Source organism: Coregonus lavaretus (assembly GCF_964263955.1).
Source record: "Coregonus lavaretus genome assembly, chromosome: 16".
NCBI lineage: Eukaryota > Metazoa > Chordata > Actinopteri > Salmoniformes > Salmonidae > Coregonus > Coregonus lavaretus.
Window position 1 is genome coordinate 29,275,756 of NC_140003.1, and position 26,165 is coordinate 29,301,920.

Below are 26,165 nucleotides of genomic sequence, written 5' to 3' on the forward strand. Positions count from 1 at the left end.
TAGATCAAGTCTATTTATTCCTATTCGTGAGGGAAAAAGAAAGAGGATGATGATGCGTCTCCAGACGTAATGTTTCTTCTGAAACAGACCAAGCTACCTTACATAAGTTAAGTAACAGTTTGAAATCTTTTCAGAAACATGACATTATCGTGACTTCTCTTTTTCATCTGAGCTTTCACACCCACACACCAACCCAGATTAATGTGTACCACCTACACACTCGCCTCAAACAAACCTCATATAAACGCAAGAGACACACCATTACGCAATATTTATAACATAGATATTGTATATTAGAGAACAGACACAGACCTTCATGACACTGGCTCTACCATCCCTAGTCACCAAATCTATAACTGCTGGTCTGGTATATTCCACCCACTTCATTGCAGAAGTGGAGTTATGGACAGATTAGTAAACACATTGAATTTCTTTAGGTGAACAAGGCAATAATAATATAAATTCCAGGCCATTGATTTATGTGGACTTACACTAATTATACAAAAGTATTTGGACACCCCATCAAATTAGTGGATTTGGCTATATCAGCCACACCCGTTGCTGACAGTTGTATAAAATCGAGGACACAGCCATGCAATCTCCAAAGACAAACATTGGCAGTAGAATGGCCTTACTGAAGAGCTCAGTGACATTCAATGTGCCACCGTCATAGGATGCCACCTTTCCAACAAGTCAGTTCGTAAAATTTCTGCTCTGCTAAAGCTGCCCCGGTCAACTGTAAGTGCTGTTATTGTGAAGTGGAAACATCTAGGAGCAACAATGGCTCAGCCGCAGTGGTAGGCCACACAAGCGCACAGAAGAGTGCTGAAGCGAGTAGCGTGCAAAAATGGTCTGTCCTCGGTTGCAACACTCACTACCGAGTTCCAAACTGCCTCTGGAAGCACAATAACTGTTTGTCGGGAGCTTCATGAAATGGGTTTCCATGGCAGAGCAGCCACACACAAGCCTAAGATCACCATGCGCAATGCCAAGCGTTGGCTGGAGTGGTGTTAAGCTCGCCGCCATTGGACTCTGGAGCAGTGGAAATGTGTTCTCTGGAGGGATGATTCACGCTTCACCATCTGGCAGTCCGACGGACAAATCTGAGTTTGGCGGATGCCAGGAGGATGCTACCGGCCCGAATGCATAGTGCTAACTGTAAAGTTTGGTGAACGAGGAATAATGTTCTGGGGCTGTTTTTCATGTTTCGAGCTAGGCCCCTTAGTTCCAGTGAAGGGAAATCAACGCTACAGCATACAATTACATTCTAGACGATTCTGTGCTTCCAACTTTATGGCAACAGTTTGGGGAAGCCCCTTTCCTGTTTCAGCATGACAATGCCCCCATGCAGAAAGCGAGGTCCATACAGAAATGGTTTGTTGAGATCGGTGTGGAAGAACTTGACTGGCCCGGACCTCAACCCCATCAAACACCTTTGGGATGAATTGTAACGGAGACTGCGAGCCAGGCCCAATCGCTCTTCATCAGTGCCTGACCTCACTAATGCTCTTGTGGCTGAATGGATGCAAGTCCCCGCAGCAATGTTCCAACATCTAGTGTAAAGCCTTCCCAGAAGAGTGGAGGCTGTTATATCAGCAAAAGGGGGGACCAACAGGCAGACAGGGAAAAGGATGTATAGAAAATACTACAGAAAATCTTTAAATTACTTTAGTTTATTCAAAGAAAAAAAACCTTCAGGAAAATACAGGACTTCCTGTCATACATAGAGAGGACATAAATTAGAGTAGCATGGCAGAAACACTGGAGAAAAACACCCAAGCCTGACTGACATCCAAGCCTGCAGGAAACGGACCGTACATCACTAATGTCCCCACAACGCTGGATTAATGTTATGGGAACATCTGGAAAATTAAACATTGCATGAGTATTCTTTATTGTGTTGTGAGTTGGTTATTTGAGAGAGAAAAAAATGGCATCATTTAGGATTATTGACAAAAATAACATTCAGTACAAAAAGAAGAAGAAAGCTAAGCAGATGTTTTTCAGAAAGAAACATAAATTACATGATGCACATTAGTGTAACAAAACATTGCCTCTGTAAACATAGCCATTTTCCCGACCTAATGTGAGCATTATAATATTCAACCACTGCAGAGTACATAAACTTACAGAAACAACAGAAACCATTATTAAGCTTCTTAACCAAGTTTAAAACTTAAGAATACACAATGCTTCAAGTGAGATCAACAAAGTGGTTTTGTATTTTTTTTGACACGTTTAAATGTTGCCATCTTGGCACTTTTTTAAAACGTTAAATCAGCAAGCGACTGCTTTTCAGATTGCAAAGAAATTGTAATTTTTTCCATTAATAAGAATATCAATAACCATAATCTTAATAAAGTAATTTATGCCACTCATGAAGGCCTTGATGCAACCAGAAAGACATAGTGGGTCAGCACTGGGAGGCTATTAAACACACACATACATCATTGGGGTTCGCTTTTCAAACTGTTTTCTTTTTCCATATACAAGAAAAGTTGGCTCCTGAAACAATTCTGTGACATGTAATTTGCAGTGCCTTTCCCACAGCTCTACACACAGAATGACATGACTGTTAGTAGGAGAAAGACCCAACTCAGAGATTAATTGACCCACTGTGGTCAGACACACAGTCAGGGTACAGAGTCTGTCCCCTTGGGTGAAATAGCTTTGATCCATCATCACCATTAAAACACAATCCTCCTCAAGATAATAGCCTGTTGTTGATGTTGTTGTTGTTGTTTGTCACTATGGTCAAGGAAGATCAGATACACTGTTGTAGGAGAGCCGTGGCAGGGGATATTGCAGTTTATTGAATCGTCTTCTTCACATATCTGTACAGACTATACTCTTTAACAGTGAAAAAATTATTCTGCCCAAAGTGGGTTTCCGTCTTGAACACCTTCAGACGAGAGCAGTAGAATCACAGCGGTCAGAGATCACCTGTGCTCTGGCTCCTGGTGACCAGACTGCTCTCCTCTGATTTGAAACAAGTTGTTTTGTATTGTATTGCCTTCCATTGATTGATAAGCTGACATTGCACAAGATGGACAAACGTACCGCGCTCAAGACGACTTAGCTGAGCTTGGTCATGTTGTTTACAGTTACACTGAGGACTAAGCCCTGTTGGTGAATAAGGTTGATTAGGCTACTGTGAGCATACTGGCCCCACAAAAAACTACTATAGCCTAGCAACGTCTCAACTCAGACCTGCTCTCTCTCTCCAGCTCTGATGCACTTTAAAACATTGAGTTTGTGAAAGGAAAATCAACATCTTTAATAGAGGCTCCATCGTTTAGTATTCACTTGTGTTACTTTGAAATTGAACATCGAAATCAATCACTTGTGACAAGGAACAAAAATAAAAGTCTCATGCCTTTGACCACCACACAGTATATTTCTTTCTACATTCTTGACACTTAGTGCATTGCATTCATGAAAATATAAAAATGAAAAACAAAAAGCTGAAATATCAAAACACCACTGTTTTTTCACCACAGTCCATTGAGTTTTGCTGACCATGTGTAACCTTCCTGCTACAAAAACTTTCATCAACACCCCTCCTCTCTCGCCTATTGGCCCCTTTACAACCACACACACACACACACACACACACACACACACACACACACACACACACACACACACACACACACACACACACACACACACACACACACACACACACACACACACACACACACACACACACACACACACACACACACACACACACACACACACACACACACACACACACACACACACACACACACACACACACACACTGTCCTATCACCTCACCCTTCTCCTCCACTCTCTTTTATTATATCTGTCTATTCACATCAGGACCATGTCCTCCATCCTGGACCCTCTGATGGTCCAAGCCGGATCACTGAGGGATCCACTACCATGACCACTGAAAAACTATGGATGGAATTAAATTAACTTTTATTATACATAGATACTGTTTCCTTTATCTAACCCACCCACTCTCTCTAACTCCTAAAGCATTTCAATGTGTTGTGGGTTGGAATAAAAGCAAGCAAACTGGAGACTGTGCAAATGTGATTTTTGAAAATAAGGTAAAATAAATATTAACTCCACATAGTTTCACTTTTTTAGGGAATCATAATAATAATTTTTAAAAATACTAGTCTGAAGTCCATCTGAATAAAATCATTTTCTTTGACCCCACCATTAAAATACTGTAGCTGTCCTAACTCTATTAACACACAGTCCAGCTGAGTCCTCTCAGGTACTACCAGATTTACTGTAAAACGCCTTGGCCCCTTCCACCTGCTGTCATCATGCCAGCACTGAGCCTAGAACAAATTGGCTCCTTTGCTCAGCTTCTTTATTCCAGCCTCCTCCATGACTGACAGCTTCAACACCCCCCCGCAGTCAGCTATCATTGGAATTAACAGAAAGACATTTACATACACTACTGTAGCATTAACACTGTATGCTCCACCCCTGCTCCTCCCTCGCTAAGGAAAAGGGTGGGTTGGAGGGGGGCTCCTGGAATACGAGCAGAAGATGCAGAGAGTAGTTAGTAGACTTCAAGCCCATAGCACAGTCAGTAACTAGGAACGACACACACAGAGGTCACACGTGTTCAGGGCAACGACCCCGCACAGACGTGTCCACAATCAGTTGAGCACCAAAGTGGGGCAAACCGTTCCCCCCCTTAAAAAATAAAATAATCAATTAACTTCATTTTTAACAATTCTCATATCTGGTATTCATGGCTGGGGCGACGGCATCTGGATGTTGTGTGTATCCTCAATATAACATGATGCTCCGGGTCAAAGGTCATAGCTAAGTCGGAGGTGGTTGGCTTTTGTCCGTTGGCATCACTGAACGTCAGGTAAAACGCGGTTGGTTGGTTTCCAGTGTAGAGGGGGCATGGTCTCTCTCTACCAGCTGAGCAGAGAGGTACGCCCCAGGGTCATAAAGTACACCTGGCTGGCTCCTCCGGACCGCACCGAGGCAAAGAACACCTGTGGATGGGAACACACACACACGTCAATAAATAACGAAACTAATCAGTGACACATCATCGGTGAGACATCATAAAGGTAGGGGTGAACTTCTTACACAGAGATGCATACGACCATCATGTTTTTCTGATTGAGTCATTTACAAATCACTGATCCATTGTAAAAAGGAAATCAAGTGTGTTGTCATGAATCATAAGGGAACAATAGTGACAACCACGCAGAGAATTCCTGTATAAGCAGTCAGTAATACAACCCAAACAATGTATGGTAAAGCCCTAGCTATATCAAACATCAAGAAGTCAAACCCAAGAGAGAAGTTCAGTGGTCTCTGGATTGTCTAACAACTTCCCAGAAGTATATACACTATAATACAAAAGTATGTGGACACCCCTTCAAATGAATGGATTCAGCTATTTCAACCACACCCATTGCTGACAGGTGTATAAAATTGAGCACACTGCCACGCAATCTCCATAGACAAACATTGAAAGTAGAATGGCCTTACTGAAGAGCTCAGTGACGTTCAACGTGGCACCGTCATAAAACGGCACCTTTCCAACAAGTCAGTTCGTCAAATTTCTGCCCTGCTAGAGCTGCCCCGTTCAACTGTATGTGCTGTTATTGTGAAGTGGAAACGTCTAGGAACAACAACGGCTCAGCCGCGAAGTGGCAGGCCACACAAGCTCACAGAACGGGATCGCCGAGTGCTGAAGCGCGTAGGACATAAAAATGGTGGTATACTGAAAATAGTCCTATTTGGTAAAACACCAAGTCCATATTATGGCAAGAACAGCTCAAATAAGCAAAGGGAAACGACAGTCCATCATTACTTTAACACATGAAGGTCAGTCAATACGGAACATTTCAAGAACTTTGAAAGTTTCTTCAAGTGCAGTCGCAAAAACCATCAAGCGCTATGATGAAACTGGCTCTCATGAGGACCGCCACAGGAATGAAAGACCCAGAGTTACCTCTGCTGCAAAGGATAAGTTCATTAGAGTTACCAGCCTCAGAAATTGCAGGCCAAATAAATGCTTCACAGAGTTCAAGTAACAGACACATCTCAACATCAACTGTTCAGAGGGGACTGTGTGAATCAGGCCTTCATGGTCGAATTGCTGCAAAGAAACCACTACTAAAGGACACCAATAATAAGAAGAGACTTGCTTAAGCCAAGAAATATGAGCAAATTGAGATGGTTTGGGATGAGTCGGACCGCATAGTGAAGGAGAAGCAGCCAACAAGTGCTCAGCATATGTGGGAACTCCTTCAAGACTGTTGGAAAAGCATTCCAGGTGAAGCTGGTTGAGAGAATGCCAAGAGTGTGCAAAGCTGTCATCAAGGCAAAGGGTGGCTATTTGAAATAAAATATATTTTGATTTGTTTAACACTTTTTTGGGTACTACATGATTCCATATTTGTTATTTTATCGTTTTGATGTCTTCAAAATTATTCTACAATGTAGCAAATAGTAAAAAGAAAAGAAAAACCCTTGAATGAGTAGGTGTTCTAAAACTTTTGACCGGCAGTGTATATACTAGGCGGTGTCAGAGGAAGGCCCAAAAAATTGTCAACGACTCCAGTCACCCAAGTCATAGACTGTTCTCTCTGTTACCAAACGGCAAGCGGTACAGGAGCGCCAAGTCTAGGTCCAAAAGGCTCCTTAACAGCTTCTACCCCCAATCTATTGTTATGTTATTTTATTGTGTTACTTTTAATTTTTTACTTTATTTAATAAATCTTTTCTTAACTCTATTTCTTGAACTGCATTTATGGTTAAGGGCTTGTAAGTAAGCATTTCACGGTAAGGTCTACACCTTTCTACACCTTTTAAGGTCTACACTATTCTGCGCATGTGACAAATACAATCTGATTTGATTTGAAAAGCCTTCCCAGAAGATGGGGGCTTTTTCTCACTCTCCTCTTCAAGAATTCAGTCAGACAGGGAGAAGGATGTAGTGAGAAAATACTACAGAAAATCTTTAAATTACTTTAGCTTATTCAAAGAAAAAAAACCTTCAGGAAAATACAGGACTTCCTGTCATACATAGAGAAGACATACATTAGAGTAGCATATCAGAAACACTGGAGAAAAACACCCAAGCCTGACTGACATCCAAGCCTGCAGGAAACGGACTGTACATGTGCTATCTCTCTCAGAATGACCTTCTTGATCCAAACCAGTCAGGTTTCAGGACTGGTCATTCAACTGAGACTGCTCTTCTCTGAGTCACGGAGGCTCTCCGCACTGCTAAAGCTAACTCTCTCTCCTCTGCTCTTGTCCTTCTAGACCTGTCTGCTGCCTTTGATACTGTGAACCATCAGATCCTCCTCTCCACCCTCTCCGAGCTGGGCATCTCCGGCGCGGCTCACTCCTGGATCGCGTCCTACCTGACCGGTCGCTCCTACCAAGTGGCGTGGCGAGAAGCTGTCTCCGCACCACGTGCTCTCACCACTGGTGTCCCCCAGGGCTCAGTTCTAGGCCCTCTCCTATTCTCCCTATACACCAAGTCACTTGGCTCTGTCATATCCTCACATGGCCTCTCCTATCATTGCTACGCTGACGATACACAACTAATCTTCTCCTTTCCCCCTTCTGATAACCAGGTGGCGAATCGCATCTCTGCATGTCTGGCAGACATATCAGTATGGATGACGGATCACCACCTCAAGCTGAACCTTGGCAAGACGGAGCTGCTCTTCCTCCCGGGGAAGGACTGCCCATTCCATGATCTCGCCATCACGGTTGACAACTCCATTGTGTCCTCCTCCCAGAGTGCGAAGAGCCTTGGCGTGACCCTGGACAACACCCTGTCGTTCTCCGCTAACATCAAGGCGGTGACCCGATCCTGCAGGTTCATGCTCTACAACATTCGGAGAGTACGACCCTGCCTTACACAGAAAGCGGCACAGGTCCTAATCCAGGCACTTGTCATCTCCCGTCTGTATTACTGCAACTCGCTGTTGGCTGGGCTCCCTGCCTGTGCCATTAAACCCCTACAACTCATCCAGAATGCCGCAGCCCGTCTGGTGTTCAACCTTCCCAAGTTCTCTCACGTCACCCCGCTCCTCCGCACACTCCACTGGCTTCCAGTTGAAGCTCGCATCTGTTACAAGACTATGGTGCTTGCCTATGGAGCTGTGAGGGGATCGGCACCTCTGTACCTTCAGGCTCTGATCAGTCCCTACATCCAAACGAGGGCATTGCGTTCATCCACCTCTGGCCTGCTGGCTCCCCTTCCTCTGCGGAAGCATAGTTCCCGCTCAGCCCAGTCAAAACTGTTCGCTGCTCTGGCACCCCAATGGTGGAACAAGCTCCCTCACGACGCCAGGACAGCGGAGTCACTCACCACCTTCCGGAGACATTTGAAACCCCACCTCTTTAAGGAATACCTGGGATAGGATAAAGTAATCCTTCTACCCCCCCCCCCCCCCCCCCCAAAAAAAAAAAAAAACATATATATATTTGTAAAGTGTTTATCCCACTGGCTATAGGGTGTAAGTCGCTCTGGATAAGAAAGTCTGCTAAATGACGTAAATGTAAATGTAAATGTACATCACTACAATGTCCCCACAACGCTGGATTAATGTTATAGGAACATCTGGAAAATGAAACATTGCATGTGTATTGAAATAAATAAATTGAAATAAATTCATTAGGCCCTAATCTATGATTTCACATGACTGGGAATACAGATATGCATCTGTTGGTTACAAGTATTTGATACACTGCCGATTTTGCAGGTTTTTCTACTTACAAAGCATGTAGAGGTCTGTAATTTTTATCATAGGTACACTTCAACTGTGAGAGACGGAATCTAAAACAAAAATCCAGAAAATCACATTGTATGATTTTTAAGTAATTAATTTGCATTTTATTGCATGACATAAGTATTTGATCACCTACCAACCAGTAAGAATTCCGGCTCTCACAGACCTGTTAGTTTTTCTTTCAGAAGCCCTCCTGTTCTCCACTCATTACCTGTATTAACTGCACCTGTTTGAACTCGTTACCTGTATAAAAGACACCTGTCCACACACTCAAACAGACTCCAACCTCTCCACAATGGCCAAGACCAGAGAGCTGTGTAAGGACATCAGGGATAAAATTGTAGACCTGCACAAGGCTGGGATGGCCTACAGGACAATAGGCAAGCAGCTTGGTGAGAGGGCAACAACTGTTGGCGCAATTATTAGAAAATGGAAGAAGTTCAAGATGACGGTCAATCACCCTCGGTCTGGGGCTCCATGCAAGATCTCACCTCGTGGGGCATCAATGATCATGAGGAAGGTGAGGGATCAGCCCAGAACTACACGGCAGGACCTGGTCAATGACCTGAAGAGAGCTGGGACCACAGTCTCAAAGAAAACCATTAGTAACACACTACGCCGTCATGGATTAAAATCCTGCAGTGCACGCAAGGCCTCCCTGCTCAAGCCAGCGCATGTCCAGGCCCGTCTGAAGTTTGCCAATGACCATCTGGATGATCCAGAGGAGGAATGGGAGAAGGTCATGTGGTCTGATGAGACAAAAATACAGCTTTTTGGTATTAACTCCACTCGCCGTGTTTGGAGGAAGAAGAAGGATGAGTACAACCCCAAGAACACCATCCCAACCGTGTAGCATGGAGGTGGAAACATCATTCTTTGGGGATGCTTTTTACATTTTACATTTTTAGTCATTTAGCAGATGCTCTTATCCAGAGCGACTTACATGCGCAATTAGGGTTAAGTGCCTTGCTTAAGGGCACAGACAGATTTTTCTTTTCTGCAAAGGGGACAGGACGACTGCACCGTATTGAGGGGAGGATGTATGGGGCCATGTATCGCAAGATCTTGGCCAACAACCTCATTCCCTCAGTAAGAGCATTGAAGATGGGTCGTGGCTGGGTCTTCCAGCATGACAACGACCCGAAACACACAGCCAGGGCAACTAAGGAGTGGCTCCGTAAGAAGCATCTCAAGGTCCTGGAGTGGCCTAGCCAGTCTCCAGACCTGAACCCAATAGAAACTCTTTGGAGGGAGCTGAAAGTCCGCATTGCCCAGCGACAGCCCCGAAACCTGAAGGATCTGGAGAAGGTCTGTATGGAGGAGTGGGCCAAAATCCCTGCTGCAGTGTGTGCAAACCTGGTCCAGACCTACAGGAAATGTATGATCTCTGTAATTGCAAACAAAGGTTTCTGTACCAAATATTAAGTTCTGCTTTTCTGATGTATCAAATACTTATGTCATGCAATAAAATGCAAATTAATTACTTAAAAATCATACAATGTGATTTTCTGGATTTTTGTTTTAGATTCCGTCTCTCACAGTTGAAGTGTACCTATGATAAAAATTACAGACCTCTACATGTGGTCCTCTGTAGCTCAGCTGGTAGAGCACGGCGCTTGTAACGTTAAGGTAGTGGGTTCGATCCCCGGGACCACAAAAATGTATGCACGCACGACTGTAAGTCGCTTTGGATAAAAGCGTCTGCTAAATGGCATATTATTATTATTTATTATTATGCTTTGTCAGTAGGAAAACCTGCAAAATCGGCAGTGTATCAAATACTTGTTCTCCCCACTGTACCTGCTTATAGCTGCCCATACCATAACCCCACCGCCACCATGGGGCACTCTGTTCACAATGTTGACATCAGCAAACCGCTCACCCACAAGACGCCATACACATGGTCTGCGGTTGGGAGACCAGTTGGACGTACTGCCAAATTCTCTAAAACTAAGTTTGAGGCGGTTTATGGTAGAGAAATGAACATTCAATTCTCTGTCCACAGCTCTGGTGGTCATTCCTGTAGTCAGCATGCCAATTGCACACTCCCTTACACAACACAAAACATTATGTTGTGTGACAAAACTGCACATTTTAGAGTGGCCTTTTATTGTCCCCAGCACAAGATGCACTTGTGTAATGATCATGCTCTTTAATCAGCTTATTGAAATGCCACACCTGTCAGGTGGATGGATTATCTTGGCAAAGGAGAAATGCTCACTAACAGGGATGTAAACTAATTTGTGCACAAAATTTGAGAAAAATACGCTTTTCGTGCGTATGGAACATTTCTGAGATCTTTTATTTCAGCTCATGAAACATGGGACCAACACTTTACATGTTGCGTTTATATTTTTGTTCAATGTAGTATATGGTGATTCCCAGAAACACTATATTCCCAGATATAGACACTGAAAATTATATTGGGACTTTCCAACTAACCAATGCGTGGAGTTTTTTTCAAAAGTACGTAATCAAATCAAATCAAATGTTATTTGTCACATGCTCTGAATACAACACGTGTAGACCTTACAGTGAAATGCTTACTTACAAGCCCTTAACTAACAATGCATTTAAGAAAAATAAGTGTTAAGTAAAAAATAGATAAGTAAAAAATACAAATACTAACTAATTAAAGAGCAGCAGTAAAATAACAGTAGCAAGGCTATATACAGGGGGTACCGGTACAGAGTCAATGTGTGGGGGCACAGGTTAGTCGACGTAATTAAGGTAATATGTACATGTAGATAGAGTTAAAGTGACTATACATAGATAATGAACATAGAGTAGCAGCAGCAGCAGTAGCCTCTCTCAACCTCACATAATGTCTGTACATCTTTCCCATCAGTGAGACTCTACAGGAAATGGGGAAACTACGGCCAGACTAGCTCTCTCCACCAGAGTTTAGCTGCTTCTGCTTTGTGGTCGGTTCCACTCATCTAACATAATAGGTAGTTCAGCACTTAATTGGTGTGTATAACATACAGTGGGGGAAAAAAGTATTTAGTCAGCCACCAATTGTGCAAGTTCTCCCACTTAAAAAGATGAGAGAGGCCTGTAATTTCATCATAGGTACATGTCAACTATGACAGACAAAATGAGAATAAAAAAATCCAGAAAATCACATTGTAGGATTTTTAATGAATTTATTTGCAAATTATGGTGGAAAATAAGTATTTGGTCACCTACAAACAAGCAAGATTTCTGGCTCTCACAGACCTGTAACTTCTTCTTTAAGAGGCTCCTCTGTCCTCCACTCGTTACCTGTATTAATGGCACCTGTTTGAACTTGTTATCAGTATAAAAGACACCTGTCCACAACCTCAAACAGTCACACTCCAAACTCCACTATGGCCAAGACCAAAGAGCTGTCAAAGGACACCAGAAACAAAATTGTAGACCTGCACCAGGCTGGGAAGACTGAATCTGCAATAGGTAAGCAGCTTGGTTTGAAGAAATCAACTGTGGGAGCAATTATTAGGAAATGGAAGACATACAAGACCACTGATAATCTCCCTCGATCTGGGGCTCCACGCAAGATCTCACCCCGTGGGGTCAAAAAGATCACAAGAACGGTGAGCAAAAATCCCAGAACCACACGGGGGGACCTAGTGAATGACCTGCAGAGAGCTGGGACCAAAGTAACAAAGCCTACCATCAGTAACACACTACGCCGCCAGGGACTCAAATCCTGCAGTGCCAGACATGTCCCCCTGCTTAAGCCAGTACATGTCCAGGCCCGTCTGAAGTTTGCTAGAGTGCATTTGGATGATCCAGAAGAGGATTGGGAGAATGTCATATGGTCAGATGAAACCAAAATATAACTTTTTGGTAAAAACTCAACTCGTCGTGTTTGGAGGACAAAGAATGCTGAGTTGCATCCAAAGAACACCATACCTACTGTGAAGCATGGGGGTGGAAACATCATGCTTTGGGGCTGTTTTTCTGCAAAGGGACCAGGACGACTGATCCGTGTAAAGAACAGAATGAATGGGGCCATGTATCGTGAGATTTTGAGTGAAAACCTCCTTCCATCAGCATGGGCATTGAAGATGAAACGTGGCTGGGTCTTTCAGCATGACAATGATCCCAAACACACCGCCCGGGCAATGAAGGAGTGGCTTCGTAAGAAGCATTTCAAGGTCCTGGAGTGGCCTAGCCAGTCTCCAGATCTCAACCCCATAGAAAATCTTTGGAGGGTTGAAAGTCCGTGTTGCCCAGCGACAGCCCCAAAACATCACTGCTCTAGAGGAGATCTGCATGGAGGAATGGGCCAAAATACCAGCAACAGTGTGTGAAAACCTTATGAAGACTTACAGAAAACGTTTGACCTGTGTCATTGCCAACAAAGGGTATATAACAAAGTATTGAGAAACTTTTGTTATTGACCAAATACTTATTTTCCACCATAATTTGCAAATAAATTCATTAAAAATCCTACAATGTGATTTTCTGGATTTTTTTCCCTCATTTTTTCTGTCATAGTTGACGTGTACCTATGATGAAAATTACAGGCCTCTCTCATCTTTTTAAGTGGGAGAACTTGCACAATTGGTGGCTGACTAAATACTTTTTTCCCCCACTGTAAATCCAACAGTGGCAAAAAGAATCCCGAACATGAAATTCAAAAAGGCAACAAAAACCTTATTTTGCCATTCTTAATGAAGCAGGGGGTATAGTTGGTGTATAGCTGTGCATTACTCTGCCTACCCTACTAGTCAACGAAGGAGAGTTAAGGGTCAGAAACTAGCTTTGATGGCCACTTTAGCCTAATTGCTGTCTGTCTAAAAATACCCTGTGTTTTAATGGAATGATTGATAGATTGATAGACTCAATGAATGGGGTCCTGAGCCTGCCTGGGACACAGGATGAGTCAGCGCTTTGTGACAAACTAACAGGAGACAGAGCTCTGAGAGGGACAGAGTTATTAGTGTAAACAGCCCTCAACCTGGGTAGAATACCTCCGAATGTGTGTGTGTGTGTGTACGTGCCAGGGTTTCCGTTAGGAAAATGTGTCGCCGGACATTTGACAGGCAACATTTTAATTTACCGGACATTTGAGAAATTTACCGGACTCATACGCATTGGGTGCGTAACCTGATTAGGGCGTCCACCCACGGGGCTTAGAATGACAGAAATCACATTTAGAATATGGTAATTCATATTAACAGAACATGCATGTCGAGGATGCAACGATGTGCGTTCCTTCTTACCAAATTCTGATGTGCACTTTGAACATGTTAGAATAACTGTCCACATTTACTTTTCCACAGCCAACAAGATGAGTAACGAACAGCAAAATCACTAGCCTATGTCAATCTACTATAGTAGAAAAGTTTAGGCCAACTATTCTATTGGTCAGCTTGTCGAGAAATAAATAGCCTATTCCAAACAGACTCTGGGACAGTTGTGGGACGATAGATCCCAGATTCATACAACCAGTAGGCCTAGGCTACATATATATATTTTTTAAAGTAATGAGTCTGATGCAACATATCAGAACGTTTAGCTTAAAATGTTGATAAACTATTATTTCTTCACATTATAAGCGAAGCAATGCGGAGGCTATGCGCAAATTAAATGAATGCTTGTTCCACAATGAAATTATTGGGAATACACTGTTGTTAAAAGGCACTGCATATGCAAGCAGTTTCAGAAAGAAATTTAGAAAGAGGTGATCTAATAGGCTACTTTGAAGCAAGGTGAGACATGCCTCATATGTATTAAAACGTTCAGGTTTCAAACAATTAAGTATATGTTTTCAAAATGCATACTGCCTCCAGCTCATTGCAAAGTTGTGTGGGCTGCTGATGAAGCCTGGGAACTCGGAAATCTCAGACTTCCGACTTCAGTGCGTTCAAGACAACCTGGAACTGGGAAGAAAAACGACCTCCGACTGGGAAAAATCTTTTTGAACGGTCATCCAACTTGGAATTCCAACTCGGGCCTCTTTCTAGAGCTCTGACTTTCCGACCTGAAGATCACTGACGTCATGATTTGACCTTGTATAATTCAGAGTTCCCAGTTGTCTTGAAAACACCACAAGATGCTGCAGCTGCAGCTCTTGCATGTCTGACAGATTTTCCACTCAAAGGCTCTGTATCTGTATGCTGTATTTGTGTGATAAATAAGACACATAACAAATATATTGTACACACACGCCAATTTAATTAACCTATAAACCGATAAGCATGACCAGTCAAATGTATTTCCATCGACTGGTATTTCCATCAATTAATAGGCTAATAAGCATTATTTCCTAATGGGATTTATTTATTATTCTCCCGGACAATTGGCCGGCACCAATTTTATGTATCTGATATTCTATTTTTTTTAATCGGACAAAAGCCGGCTATTACCGGCTAATGGAAACACTGGTACGTGCATGTGTGTCTAGGGGTCTCACCTTGTCGTTCCTCTCACACAGGAACTTGAGTCTCTGGGCTCTCTTGTGCATGAAGACCCCGTCCAGGTGTCCGGTTTCCACAGACCTGATCTCTATGGCCTTCTCCCCCCAGCCCATGATCTGGTTAGAATGGATATAAGCTACAGAGAAAGACAAAGAGGGGGAGAGGGGGGTGAGTCGGTGGTATGGCAACCGAGTTAACATGTTTAAGGACCTATTGTGTGTGAGTGTGTATGTGTATTTGTATGTGTGTGTGTGTGTGTGTTTCCACCTACCCACAGAAGTGGGCATCTCGCCCCACTGCAGCACCACGTCCTTGGTGATGCGTCCATAAGTGTTGACATAGACACCCTCGTCCTCGTAACACACCAGCAGCTCAATGCCATCTGTGTTGGGCAGGATGATGATGGCATGGGACTGGATACTGGTCTGGATCTACAGAGGGAGAGAGAGAGAGAGAGGGAGGGGGAGAGGGGGAGAGAGGGAGAGGGAGGGAGAGAGAGGGGGGAAAGAGAGGGGGAACCATGTTAATTATTGAATTAAGTTATCCTTGGAAAAATGGAGGAGGGAGAGAAGGGGATGAGGGAGGAGAGGTTACATAGACACAAGTGTTTTTTACATGTGTGGGCAGGTAGATGTCGTAGACTGCCCCTGAGTCCACGTCCACGGCATGGAATCCGTTACTGGAGCCATAGATGACCTTTAATCTCTGACCCTCCTCCACCGTCAGGTCAACCAGCAGGGGCTTGTGCACCAGGTCACCAAATGACTGCAGGGGTCAACCAGGGGGCAAAGGTTATTCACATACAGTACAGTAGTGTGTGTGTGTGTGTCATTGTATGATTGTCATAACAATTCACAATAGCTGCATAACTGATTGAATAGATGGAAGTGAATAGCTCCCATAGGCATCTTAGGTTTCCTTAATGCTCACCTTGAAGGCCATGAACTTGTGGTAGGGCTTCGGTGCCCATGCATAGACCTCCACCGAGTTCTTCAGGGCCAGCACCAAAAACTTGATCCTCTCGTATTTCACTGGGAAATAAAACAGTGGGGACACACGAGGAAGTTGTCATAAGAGGCACCAACTAACAGGGTCAATTCAGACTTTTAATGACAGTATCAAAGTCAAATCAATTTTTATTTGCCACATGTACAAGCCCTTAACATCTACGGGATCGGTGTCTTCTACCCCCAAGCCATAAGACTCCTGAACAGCTAATCATGGCTACCCGGACTATTTGCACTGCCCCCCCACCCCATCCCTTTTACGCTGCTGCTACTCTGTTAAGTATTTATGCATAGTCACTTTAACTCTACCCACATGTACATATTACCTCAACTAGCCGGTGCCCCCGCACATTGACTATGCAACGGTACCCCCCTGTATATATAGCCTCCCTACTGTCACTTTATTCTATTGTATATATAGCCTCCCTACTGTCACTTTATTTTTTACTTCTGCTCTTTTTTTCTCAACACTTTTTTGTTGTTGTTTTATTCTTACTTTTTTGTTTAAAATAAATGCACTGTTGGTTAAGGGCTGTAAGTAAGCATTTCACTGTAATGTCTGCACCTGTTGTATTCGGCGCATGTGACCAATAAAATTTGATTTGATTTGATTTGATTTACGGGATCGGTGTCTCGTATACGGGACGGTTGAGCTAACGTGCGCTAATGTGATTAGCATGACTGTTGTAAGTAACAGCAAACTTTCCAGGACATAGACATGTCTTATATGGGCAGAAAGCTTAAATTATTGTTAATCTAACAGCACTGTCCAATTTACAGTAGCTATTACAGTGAAAAAATACCATGCTATTGTTTGAGGAGAGTGCACAACAACAAAAAATGTATCACGGCAACTAGTTTGACACATTCACCTCTGAAGGTAAATAATGTACTTACATTCAGTAATCTTGCTCTGATTTGTCATCCTAAGGGTCCCAGAGATAAAATGTAGCATAGTTTTGTTTGATAAAATCAATTTCTATATTCAAATGATGGAACTGGGTTCTACAGTTTGAACCCCTGATGTCTCTGGCTCCACACCCAACCCGCCCGGCCATCTAGATGTGTGAAAGTTAGTGTATAAGCTAATGATCCATCATGTATGACATTCCTGGGAGTGTGTAAACTTACATTTTTGTATGTTCTCTATAGTTATGTACTTGAAAATGTATCAATTGACCAATTCGGCACATTTGGGCAGACTTGATACAAAATAGTCCAGTATTGCAATGCTTCACTGGATCAATCTAAAACTTTGTATACAAAAACTAAATTGCACCTAAACTGCAATATTATATTGTGGCCTTTCTCTTGCATTTCAAAGATGACGGAACAAAAAAATAAATAGAAAACGCATGTTTTTTTGTTTGTATTATCTTTTACCAGATCTAATGTGTTATATTCTCCTACATTAATTTCACATTTCCACAAACTTCAAAGTGTTTCCTTTCAAATGGTATCAATAATATGCATATCCTTGCTTCTGGGTCTGAGCTACAGGTAGTTAGATTTGGGTATGTCATTTTAGGCGAAAATTGAAAAAAAGGGTCCGATCCTTATTAACCAACAATGCAGTTTTAAGAAAATAAGGGGGGGTGGGGGGTAAGTGCAAATTGTCCGGGTAGCTATTTGATTAATTGTTCAGCAGGCTTATTGTTTTTAAGTTCTATTATTAGTAGGAAATTCAATTATACCAAAATATTTTTAGCTGGCATAATATTACAGTCGTATTATCTTACTCAGAGAAGTGACAGAATTGGGATATTTGGCATTCGCTTGGTAGACCGAGGGTATTTCGTATTAGGAAGCAATTGTGTACTTTCCCACAAAAAAAGTATATGATTCTATGACTTAAACTCATGGGCAGGACATAGATGGCCTGACTGACAGAACATTTCATTCTGGTCTCTTCCAGGAAGTTGATGTACCTATCATTACCAAACTCTGGACTTTTTCTCTTCCAACATGTTTCAGTTATAACATGACATGCTGTTCCAGAGTATTATGCACCCTACTCTGGCTGTCTTAAAGATAGTGATTCTAACAGTGGGTGAAGACCAACTGAGAGAAAACATTGTTTTGTTCATTTGGAGGGCCATATATGAAAAATCCACAGTCTTCGGTGGTTACTAAACATGTTTGTGCAGACACATTTGACCATAACATTAATTTCTATGCAAAAACTGTCCTAAAAAAAGGAATTTCTCCCCACATTCTAACTTCCCATCCTTTTAACCCCACTGGCCAGACGCATGCTGAAGATGGAACGCACCAACTTTGTAGTGCACAGCGCCCTCGAGGTCTCCCACAGTGACCCAGCCCTGTTTCTTCTCCACCTCAGGGTCGTTATGCAGGATCTTGTTCCTCAGCCAGGACAGATAGTAAACACGCAGCTTGTTTTTCTTGCCTGCACGGGACAGGGTCAGACAAGGGGAGAAGTCAAGGGTCTGGGTACCTACAATGGACCTACGATACAGTATATATTCCAAATGTAATGGCACAGGGGTGAAGTTTCCCCTAGGTACAGATCTAGGATCAGCTTCCGCTCCCCAAATCCTATACTTAACCATTAGTAGGGGAAATGCCAAACTGACCCAAGATCAGTGTGTAGGGGCAACTTCATCCTACTTCCATGTAATGGGTGGAGGGAGGTTGCTTTATTGTACAAATGTATTACAATGAATGGAGGTACACTATATATACACAAAAGTATGTGGACACCTCTTCAAATTAGTGGATTCGGCTATTTCAGCCACACCCGTTGCTGGCAGGTGTATAAAATCGAGCACACAGCCATGCAATCTCCATAGACAAACATTGGCAGTAGAATGGCCTTACTGAAGAGCTTAATGACTTTCAACGAGGCACCGTGATAGAACGCCACCTTTCCAACAAGTCAGTTCGTCAAATTTCTGCCCTGCTAGAGCTGCCCGGTCAACTGTAAGTGCTATTATTGTGAAGTGGAAACATCTAGGAGCAACAACGACTCAGCCGCGAAGTGGTAGGCCACAAAAGCTCACAGAACGGGACCGCCGAGTGCTGAAGCGCATAAAAATCTTCTTCCCTTGGTTGCAACACTCACTACCGAGTTCCAAACTGCCTCTGGATACAACATCAGTACAATAAATGTTCGTCGGGAGCTTCATGAAATGGGTTTCCATGGCCGAGCAGCCGCACACAAGCCTAAGATCACCATGCGCAATGCCAAGCATCGGCTGGAGTGGTGTAAAGCTCGCCGCCATTGGACTCTGGAGCAGTGGAAACGTGTTCTCTGGAGTGATGAATCACGCTTCACCATCTGGCAGTCCGACGGACAAATCTGGGTTTGGCGGATGCCCCTGTGCACAAGGCTTGGTCCATACAGAAATGTTTTGTCGAGATTGGTGTGTAAGAACTTGACTGGCCTGCACAGAGCCCTGACCTCAACCCCATCTTACACCTTTGGGATTAATTGGAACGCCGACTGCGAGCCAGACCTAATCGCCGAACATCAGTGCCCGACCTCACTAATGCTCTTGTGGCTGAATGGAAAGCAAGTCCCCGCAGCAATGTTCCAACATCTAGTGGAAAGCCTTCCCAGAAGAGTGGAGGCTGTTATAGCAGCAAAGGGGGGACCAACTCCATATTAATGCCCATGATTTTGGAATGAGATGTTCGACGAGCAGGTATCCACATACTTCTGGTCATGTAGTATATTATGGAGTTTTTGGAGTTTTTCCCCAAGTATTGAATTATTTGTTTCAATTGTGATTGACATTATGGATACTAGGACAGAGGATCTGACAGGGTCTGTATTGTTGCACAACCTGTACTGTATATTTGACAACACGTTGCAACATAATGGAAAACTGTGTTTGTGAATGTACATCGAGGTTGTGGGCAATTTGAAAGACAAATAACATTTTCTGTGAACTGACCAACAAGTCGTCACACACAACTTTTATATTCATCTACTGAGAATGATGCAGTACAATGACAATGGCTTGAAGGATAAACCGTATGTATTTCTATCTACGCTAAAAACGAAGCAACGTCAAATTGTCTCAACGTCTCATGAGCATGGACCCTTTCTTTCCTTCATTGCAATATGACATCAAAATGACAGATGACACTGCAATCACTGCAATCTGTGTGTGTTTCTGTGCTTCCATCATGGAAACCTTTGTTTGTTTGTCAGTGGACATGCATTACATGTATACACTGAGTGTACCAAACATTATGAACACCTGCTCTTTCCATGACATAGACTGACCAGGTGAATCCAGGTGAAAGCCATGATACCTTATTGATGTCACTTGTTAAATCCATTTCAATCAGTGTAGATGAAGGGGAGGAGACAGGTTAAAGAATGATTTAAGCATTGAGATAATTGAGACATGGATTGTGTATGTGTGCCATTCAGAGGGTGAATGGGCAAGACAAAAGGTGCACCGGTTTGCATCAAAAACTTCAACGGTGCTGGGTTTTTCACGCTCAACAGTTTCCCATGTGTATCAGAAATGGTCCACCATCCAAAGGACATCCAGCCAATTTGACAGAGCTGTGGGAAGCATTGGCGTGAACATGGGCCAGCATCATGGGGGGGGGGGCGGTTCTTAATGTTTTGTACACTCTGTGTATGACGTCCTACACTGGCAATTTACTCAATTTACTCTGGCTGAATGTCTGTTGTGACATCCAACACATCACTGGGTGACACAGACCTGCGAGCGTTGGTTGGTTGTTACAGTGAATGATGTGACCACAGCACAGGAAAGAGAAGCAGGAACCTAAAGTCAGACACTATGTCTGCTTTGCACGCACAGTCTCAGAGAGATCACTTAAACCCATTACGCGTGGGTTTGTGTGCATGTCTGTGTTTTCCCATGTATGTGTAGTAACTGTGTGTGTGTATGCGCGTGTTTGAATGTCTGTTTTCCCACCTATGCATAGTAACTGTGTGTGTGTGTACCTGATATAGTGACCAGGACGTTGAGTCCCTCCAGGACGTCCATCTGTTGGAAGCGGCGTCGGCTGATGAGGGGGTAGACCTTCCCCTGACCACTACGGTCCAGCAGCATCAGACCACTCTCTGTGCCCACCAGGAGGTTCACGCCTACACACACACACACACACACACACACACACACACACAGTTTTGCATTTAGATTGCTGTCACCTGGTGGTGAAGACTGATATTACTGTGATAACTACATAGCAGAGATAATTGTGACCACTCACCCCAGAGTGCAGCACACAGGATCTCAGAGTTAAACCTTTTCTTGTACTTGCGGATCTCTGGGGTGTCACTCTGCGGCCGTGTGTTGACGGGGTTTACGTTGACCACAGAGCCTTTACGTGACGGGTCCGCCCTCAGTGCCTCTGCCAGCCTGGCGTCGTTCCCAAAAGCTGCAGAGGACAAGGAAGGGATTCAGTTGGAAATACAAGCTGATTATTACATTTACATTTTAGTCATTTAGCAGACGCTCTTATCCAGAGCGACTTACAGTTAGTGTAAATCATACATTATTTAATTTTTTTTCATACCCCCCCGTGGGAATCGAACCCACAACCCTGGCGTTGCAAACGCCATGCTCTACCAACTGAGCTACATCCCTGCCGGCCATTCCCTCCCCTACCCTGGACGACGCTGGGCCAATTGTGCGCCGCCCCATGGGTCCCCCGGTCGCGGCCGGCTACGACAGAGCCTGGATTATGTATTACTATCATATATATTCAGTTATATATATTTAGTGTACATTTCTATAAATGTTATATATTTAGTATACATTTCTATAAATGTTATATATTTAGTATACATTTCTATAACATTTGTTTGGAATAAACGGGTGTTCTCTGGTGTTGCCTCAGAATCTTACACTAGGTTTATTGACACTGGAGAGAACCACTCAAATACTGCTGATGGGGACTGGTCGTCCAATAAGAGGGCTGGGAGCTGGTGGGAGTGGCTTACCCAGGTTGTTGAGAGCAGCACCGGATGGAGAGACCTGGAGGAGGCGTGGATCAATAAAGGGAGTGAAGGAGGAGGAGGACTTGTGTTTCTGCATGCTGTTGCTGGAAGAATGGCTCTAGAGGAACAGGGGAATAGAACAACAATGAGGACATATAGAATCACGTCTTTCTATTATTATGTCATTGACTTACCAGCCAACTAATAGACCAAGACTACAATGGCAGCAGTGTGTGTACGTAGAAACATTAAACACCATTTCCCATAGCTCCACAAAATACCACAAAACAGAAATACAGAACCAATAAACTGGGGCAGATGTAAGGAGCATAGAGAAATCAGGTACAGGAAAAAATTCACAAAATCACACAGTGAACTAAAGAGAAACAGGCAAAAACAAGGAGGTATCTATGGTGGTGGGTAAAACAGATGGAATGTTCAGGTAAAAAGAAAAGTTGAGGAACAAAAACATCTCAAGGAATGGCTTTTCATGATAAAATAATTGTCTATGTTTATTCCTGAAATATGCTTTGTTGTAGCCTAGTCTTAAGAGGGTTTCTGGAAGATCTCTTTAATGATCTGTGACTAAAAGCCACAAATAATAATCATAATGTGCCTCAGAGGAGATGTAAGCCAGCACAACCTAGTAAAAACAAAAAGTCTAAAAAATAAGGAATTATGTAAAATACTAGAAACTTGGTCAAAATAATATTTTTTTCAGAGGGGAGCAACAAAAAATGATCCATCAACCACACCTACAGAGCTTGGCGTAAACTAGAGTAGTTATCGCACTCAGAAAAAAAGGAAAAGAGAGAGAGCACCACTAGGTGGCTAGAGAGAGAGAGAGAGAGAGAGAGAGAGAGAGAGAGAGAGAGAGAGAGAGAGAGAGAGAGAGAGAGAGAGAGAGAGAGAGAGAGAGAGAGAGAGAACAACCAGATAGCCAGAGAGAGAGAGAGAGCACCACCAGATGGCCAGAGAGAGAGAGAGAGCGAGAGAGAGAGAAAGAGCACCACTAGATGGCCAGAGAGAGAGAGAGAGAGAGAGAGAGCACCACCAGGTGGCCAGAGAGAGTGAGAGATAAAGAGCACCACTAGATGGCCAGAGAGAGAGAGAGCACCACCAGATGGCCAGAGAGAGAGAGACAGAGCACCACCAGATGGCCAGAGAGAGAGAGAGAAAGAGCACCACCAGATAGCCAGAGAGAGAGAGAGAGAGAGCACCACCAGATGGCCAGAGAGAGAGAGAGAGAGAGAGCACCACCAGATGGCCAGAGAGAGAGAGACAGAGCACCACCAGATGGCCAGAGAGAGAGAGAGAAAGAGCACCACCAGATGGCCAGAGAGAGAGAGAGAGAGAGCACCACCAGATGGCCAGAGAGAGAGAGAGAGAGAGCACCACCAGATGGCCAGAGAGAGAGAGAGAGAGAGCACCACCAGATGCAACCAGTCCTAACAGACCCAGGCCTGAGGGAGGACCAGGGACCAGGGGTCAGAGGGAGGCTGAGAGGGACATACCTCCAGGAGCATGCTGAGCTTGTCCAGGGGGCTCTGGGGTGACATTGACATGGTGGGGCTGGCCAGGCTGGAGGAGGAGGGGGAGGAGGAGGCGGAGGAGGAGGAGGGGGAGTGGTGGCTCTGCTGGATCAGGTCAGGCAGGAGGTGAATGCGGCCTGCAAAGCCATTTCTCTCCTGGTGGCCTTGGAGACCGGGGTGGCCCTGGAGGGCAGGGTGAATCAGCCCGGGACTGGGGACTAAGCCAAGGACAGGGCCTTGACCAGGGCTGGGAAAAGGTCGCATTTTGCTGTCACCTGCTCTCTGGAAGTAAGAAGAGGGGCACACTTTGGGTCTAGGTTTCTTTCCCTGAGGTGGAGCGATTCTATTGGCTACTTGTGTTAAGGGAAGACTAGTCTACTGAAGTAGTTACTGAAGCTACAGTCTACTAATGTATGAGACTTCAGACACATTTATTTGGGGATTAAGTAAAAGAGAATTGTCAATAGCAGAGATCAAAAGTGTAATTTTACCCTAATTTTAATTTCTTGCTAAATTGTTCATATGTCTTTAGTGGTGCCAATTTATGATGTTCAATTTGTTGCAGGACAATACTGTCGTTCAATGGGGGAACGGGTGGTTAATACTGGGAGTGGGTGCATTTCTTCAGGTTAACAAAGCCCTTTCCATTCTACTCTAACCCCTTTGCTTCACCAGCAACACAAAGTAAACAATGAGAGAACAAATCACAAAACAAGGTCCAACACAATATCAAACACAGTGGATAAACCATAAGGGGACAAATTAGTGAATGAAATACCACAATAAAATAACTCAAAAGGTTTACAGTGTGACTGATTTATGTTGTTATAAGAGAGGTGGTCGGTATGGCCTGGGTGTTGGCCTTACCGGTCTGACGATCAGAGTGCCATCTTTACAGGGTGTGGTTTTAGCGTCACTCTCGCCGTGAACGATCATGATCTTCGCCGACTCCGTCTCACCGTTGCTCAGCCTCGAAGCGCTGGTGGTGGAGGTGGCATAAACAGAGAATCAGGAAGAGATCGTTATAATCACATGAATTTTCCTTCACAGCAATCACATGCTCAAATGTCATTGCAATATCATGTCATGGTGAGTAGGGATAGGGTTGGGGTTAGGGTTAGGGTTCAGGTACATGTCCTCCTCTACGTACACAGCCCGAGAGTCCTCTGGTCCTGAGGTAGACTCCTCCCCTCCCTCCTGGTCCACCTCTTCATCATCATCCTCATCTGTGGTCCCCGACTCTTCACTAGATGAGGAGTAGTCCGTCACCTTGTGGGGGCGTGGAACGTCCTCCACCGCACGCAGCTCTTTGGCCAGCGCCGTCAGATCCTAGAAAGGAGGGGGAGTTCAGAGGTTAGAGGTCAAACTCTGAACTTCCCTTTTTCTCTCTCTTTTAGTCTCGCTCTCTTTCTCTTTTAGCTCTCTTTTTACAGGTTGTGGATTTGTTGCCGGGTCACTCGCAGGGTTAAATGCAGGAGACAGGATGCAGGAAGCTGCTTGTGGAGGAAGTGAAGTCACAGGTGTGCCAGCCAATGAGGAGCGGGCCGGTGAGTAGCAAAGCCAACAGGAGATGAGAAAAGAGATGAGTAATTACACACTGCTGCCATAATTCCAATCTGTCCACAAGGCTGGAAGAGGTTAGTGAGTCATCAGATGACAAGAACAGACCAGAGCATACAAGGAAGGAAGGAGCTGCAAGTATGAGAGTGAGATTGAATGATCCAATAGAAAGAAACATAAGAAGTATGGGGAGGAGACATTGTGGTTAAAAGGAGCATGAGTAAAAGAGCACCAATCAGGAGAGAGGCAAGCCATTAGTACAAAACCCTTCAGCCAATGAGATTGTCAGTACAAACACACGCTCTATTTCACTCTAGCTTACCACTTCCCCCTACAGAATTCACATGAGTACCGGTAATCCACAGCGCAAAGGGCAAAACACACAAACAAAGAACTATGTCAGATCATTGTGAAACCATCATTCCCACTCAAAACTGTTATTTCCACCACTTTCTGAATTGTCACAACACTTGGTCTCGTTCAACACTAGTTAGTACACTAGCTAGTACACTAGTCAACTAGTCCACTAGTTTCACGGGGGTAAGATCTCACCACCGGTCGGTTAGATCTGACCAAGTCCTTCCTCTCCTCTGGGGTTTTCCCAGCATGCTCTGGGCGCTGCAGGGGAGAACCCTCAGACTTTGACGAGGCTGAGAGGGGGACAGCGAGGGATACCGGTCAGTAAATTAAAGAGCTATGTGGAGAATTGTTTGGAGTGTTTTCAATGGCTAATGTACTCTCATGCATCATATGCTGTAATCCAATGCTGCAATGTGGTGCTAAATGTATGATAATTTGATTGCCAATAATTGAATGTAAATGTGAGTACTTTGTATTCAATAGTTATGTGTGTGTGTGTGTGTGTGTGTGTCTTGAGAGTGTGTATGTAAATAACTGCTCATGAGACTATGCATGTGTGTGTGTGTGTGTGT

At 43.9% G+C, this 26,165-nt stretch overlaps 1 protein-coding gene across 2 annotated transcripts in view; it reads right to left on the reverse strand.

Annotated features, from left to right (window-relative positions):
* Nucleotides 1-1,663: 1,663 nt before the first annotated feature.
* Nucleotides 1,664-26,165, reverse strand: part of LOC311143907 (mitogen-activated protein kinase kinase kinase kinase 4-like) — an 82,065-nt gene continuing 57,563 nt past the window's right edge. For both annotated transcript variants that reach the window (XM_084179782.1, XM_084179781.1), the window contains exons 19-31: nucleotides 25,786-25,883; nucleotides 24,824-25,002; nucleotides 24,541-24,652; nucleotides 23,656-23,955; nucleotides 22,145-22,259; nucleotides 21,412-21,579; nucleotides 21,143-21,286; nucleotides 18,464-18,598; nucleotides 16,115-16,215; nucleotides 15,800-15,949; nucleotides 15,456-15,615; nucleotides 15,181-15,320; nucleotides 1,664-5,003 (exon numbers count right to left, since the gene is read on the reverse strand). In XM_084179782.1, the coding sequence (XP_084035908.1) occupies nucleotides 4,920-5,003; nucleotides 15,181-15,320; nucleotides 15,456-15,615; nucleotides 15,800-15,949; nucleotides 16,115-16,215; nucleotides 18,464-18,598; nucleotides 21,143-21,286; nucleotides 21,412-21,579; nucleotides 22,145-22,259; nucleotides 23,656-23,955; nucleotides 24,541-24,652; nucleotides 24,824-25,002; nucleotides 25,786-25,883 (1,886 nt within the window). In that variant the 3' untranslated portion in view covers nucleotides 1,664-4,919. The remainder of the gene's footprint in view (nucleotides 5,004-15,180; nucleotides 15,321-15,455; nucleotides 15,616-15,799; nucleotides 15,950-16,114; nucleotides 16,216-18,463; nucleotides 18,599-21,142; nucleotides 21,287-21,411; nucleotides 21,580-22,144; nucleotides 22,260-23,655; nucleotides 23,956-24,540; nucleotides 24,653-24,823; nucleotides 25,003-25,785; nucleotides 25,884-26,165) is intronic.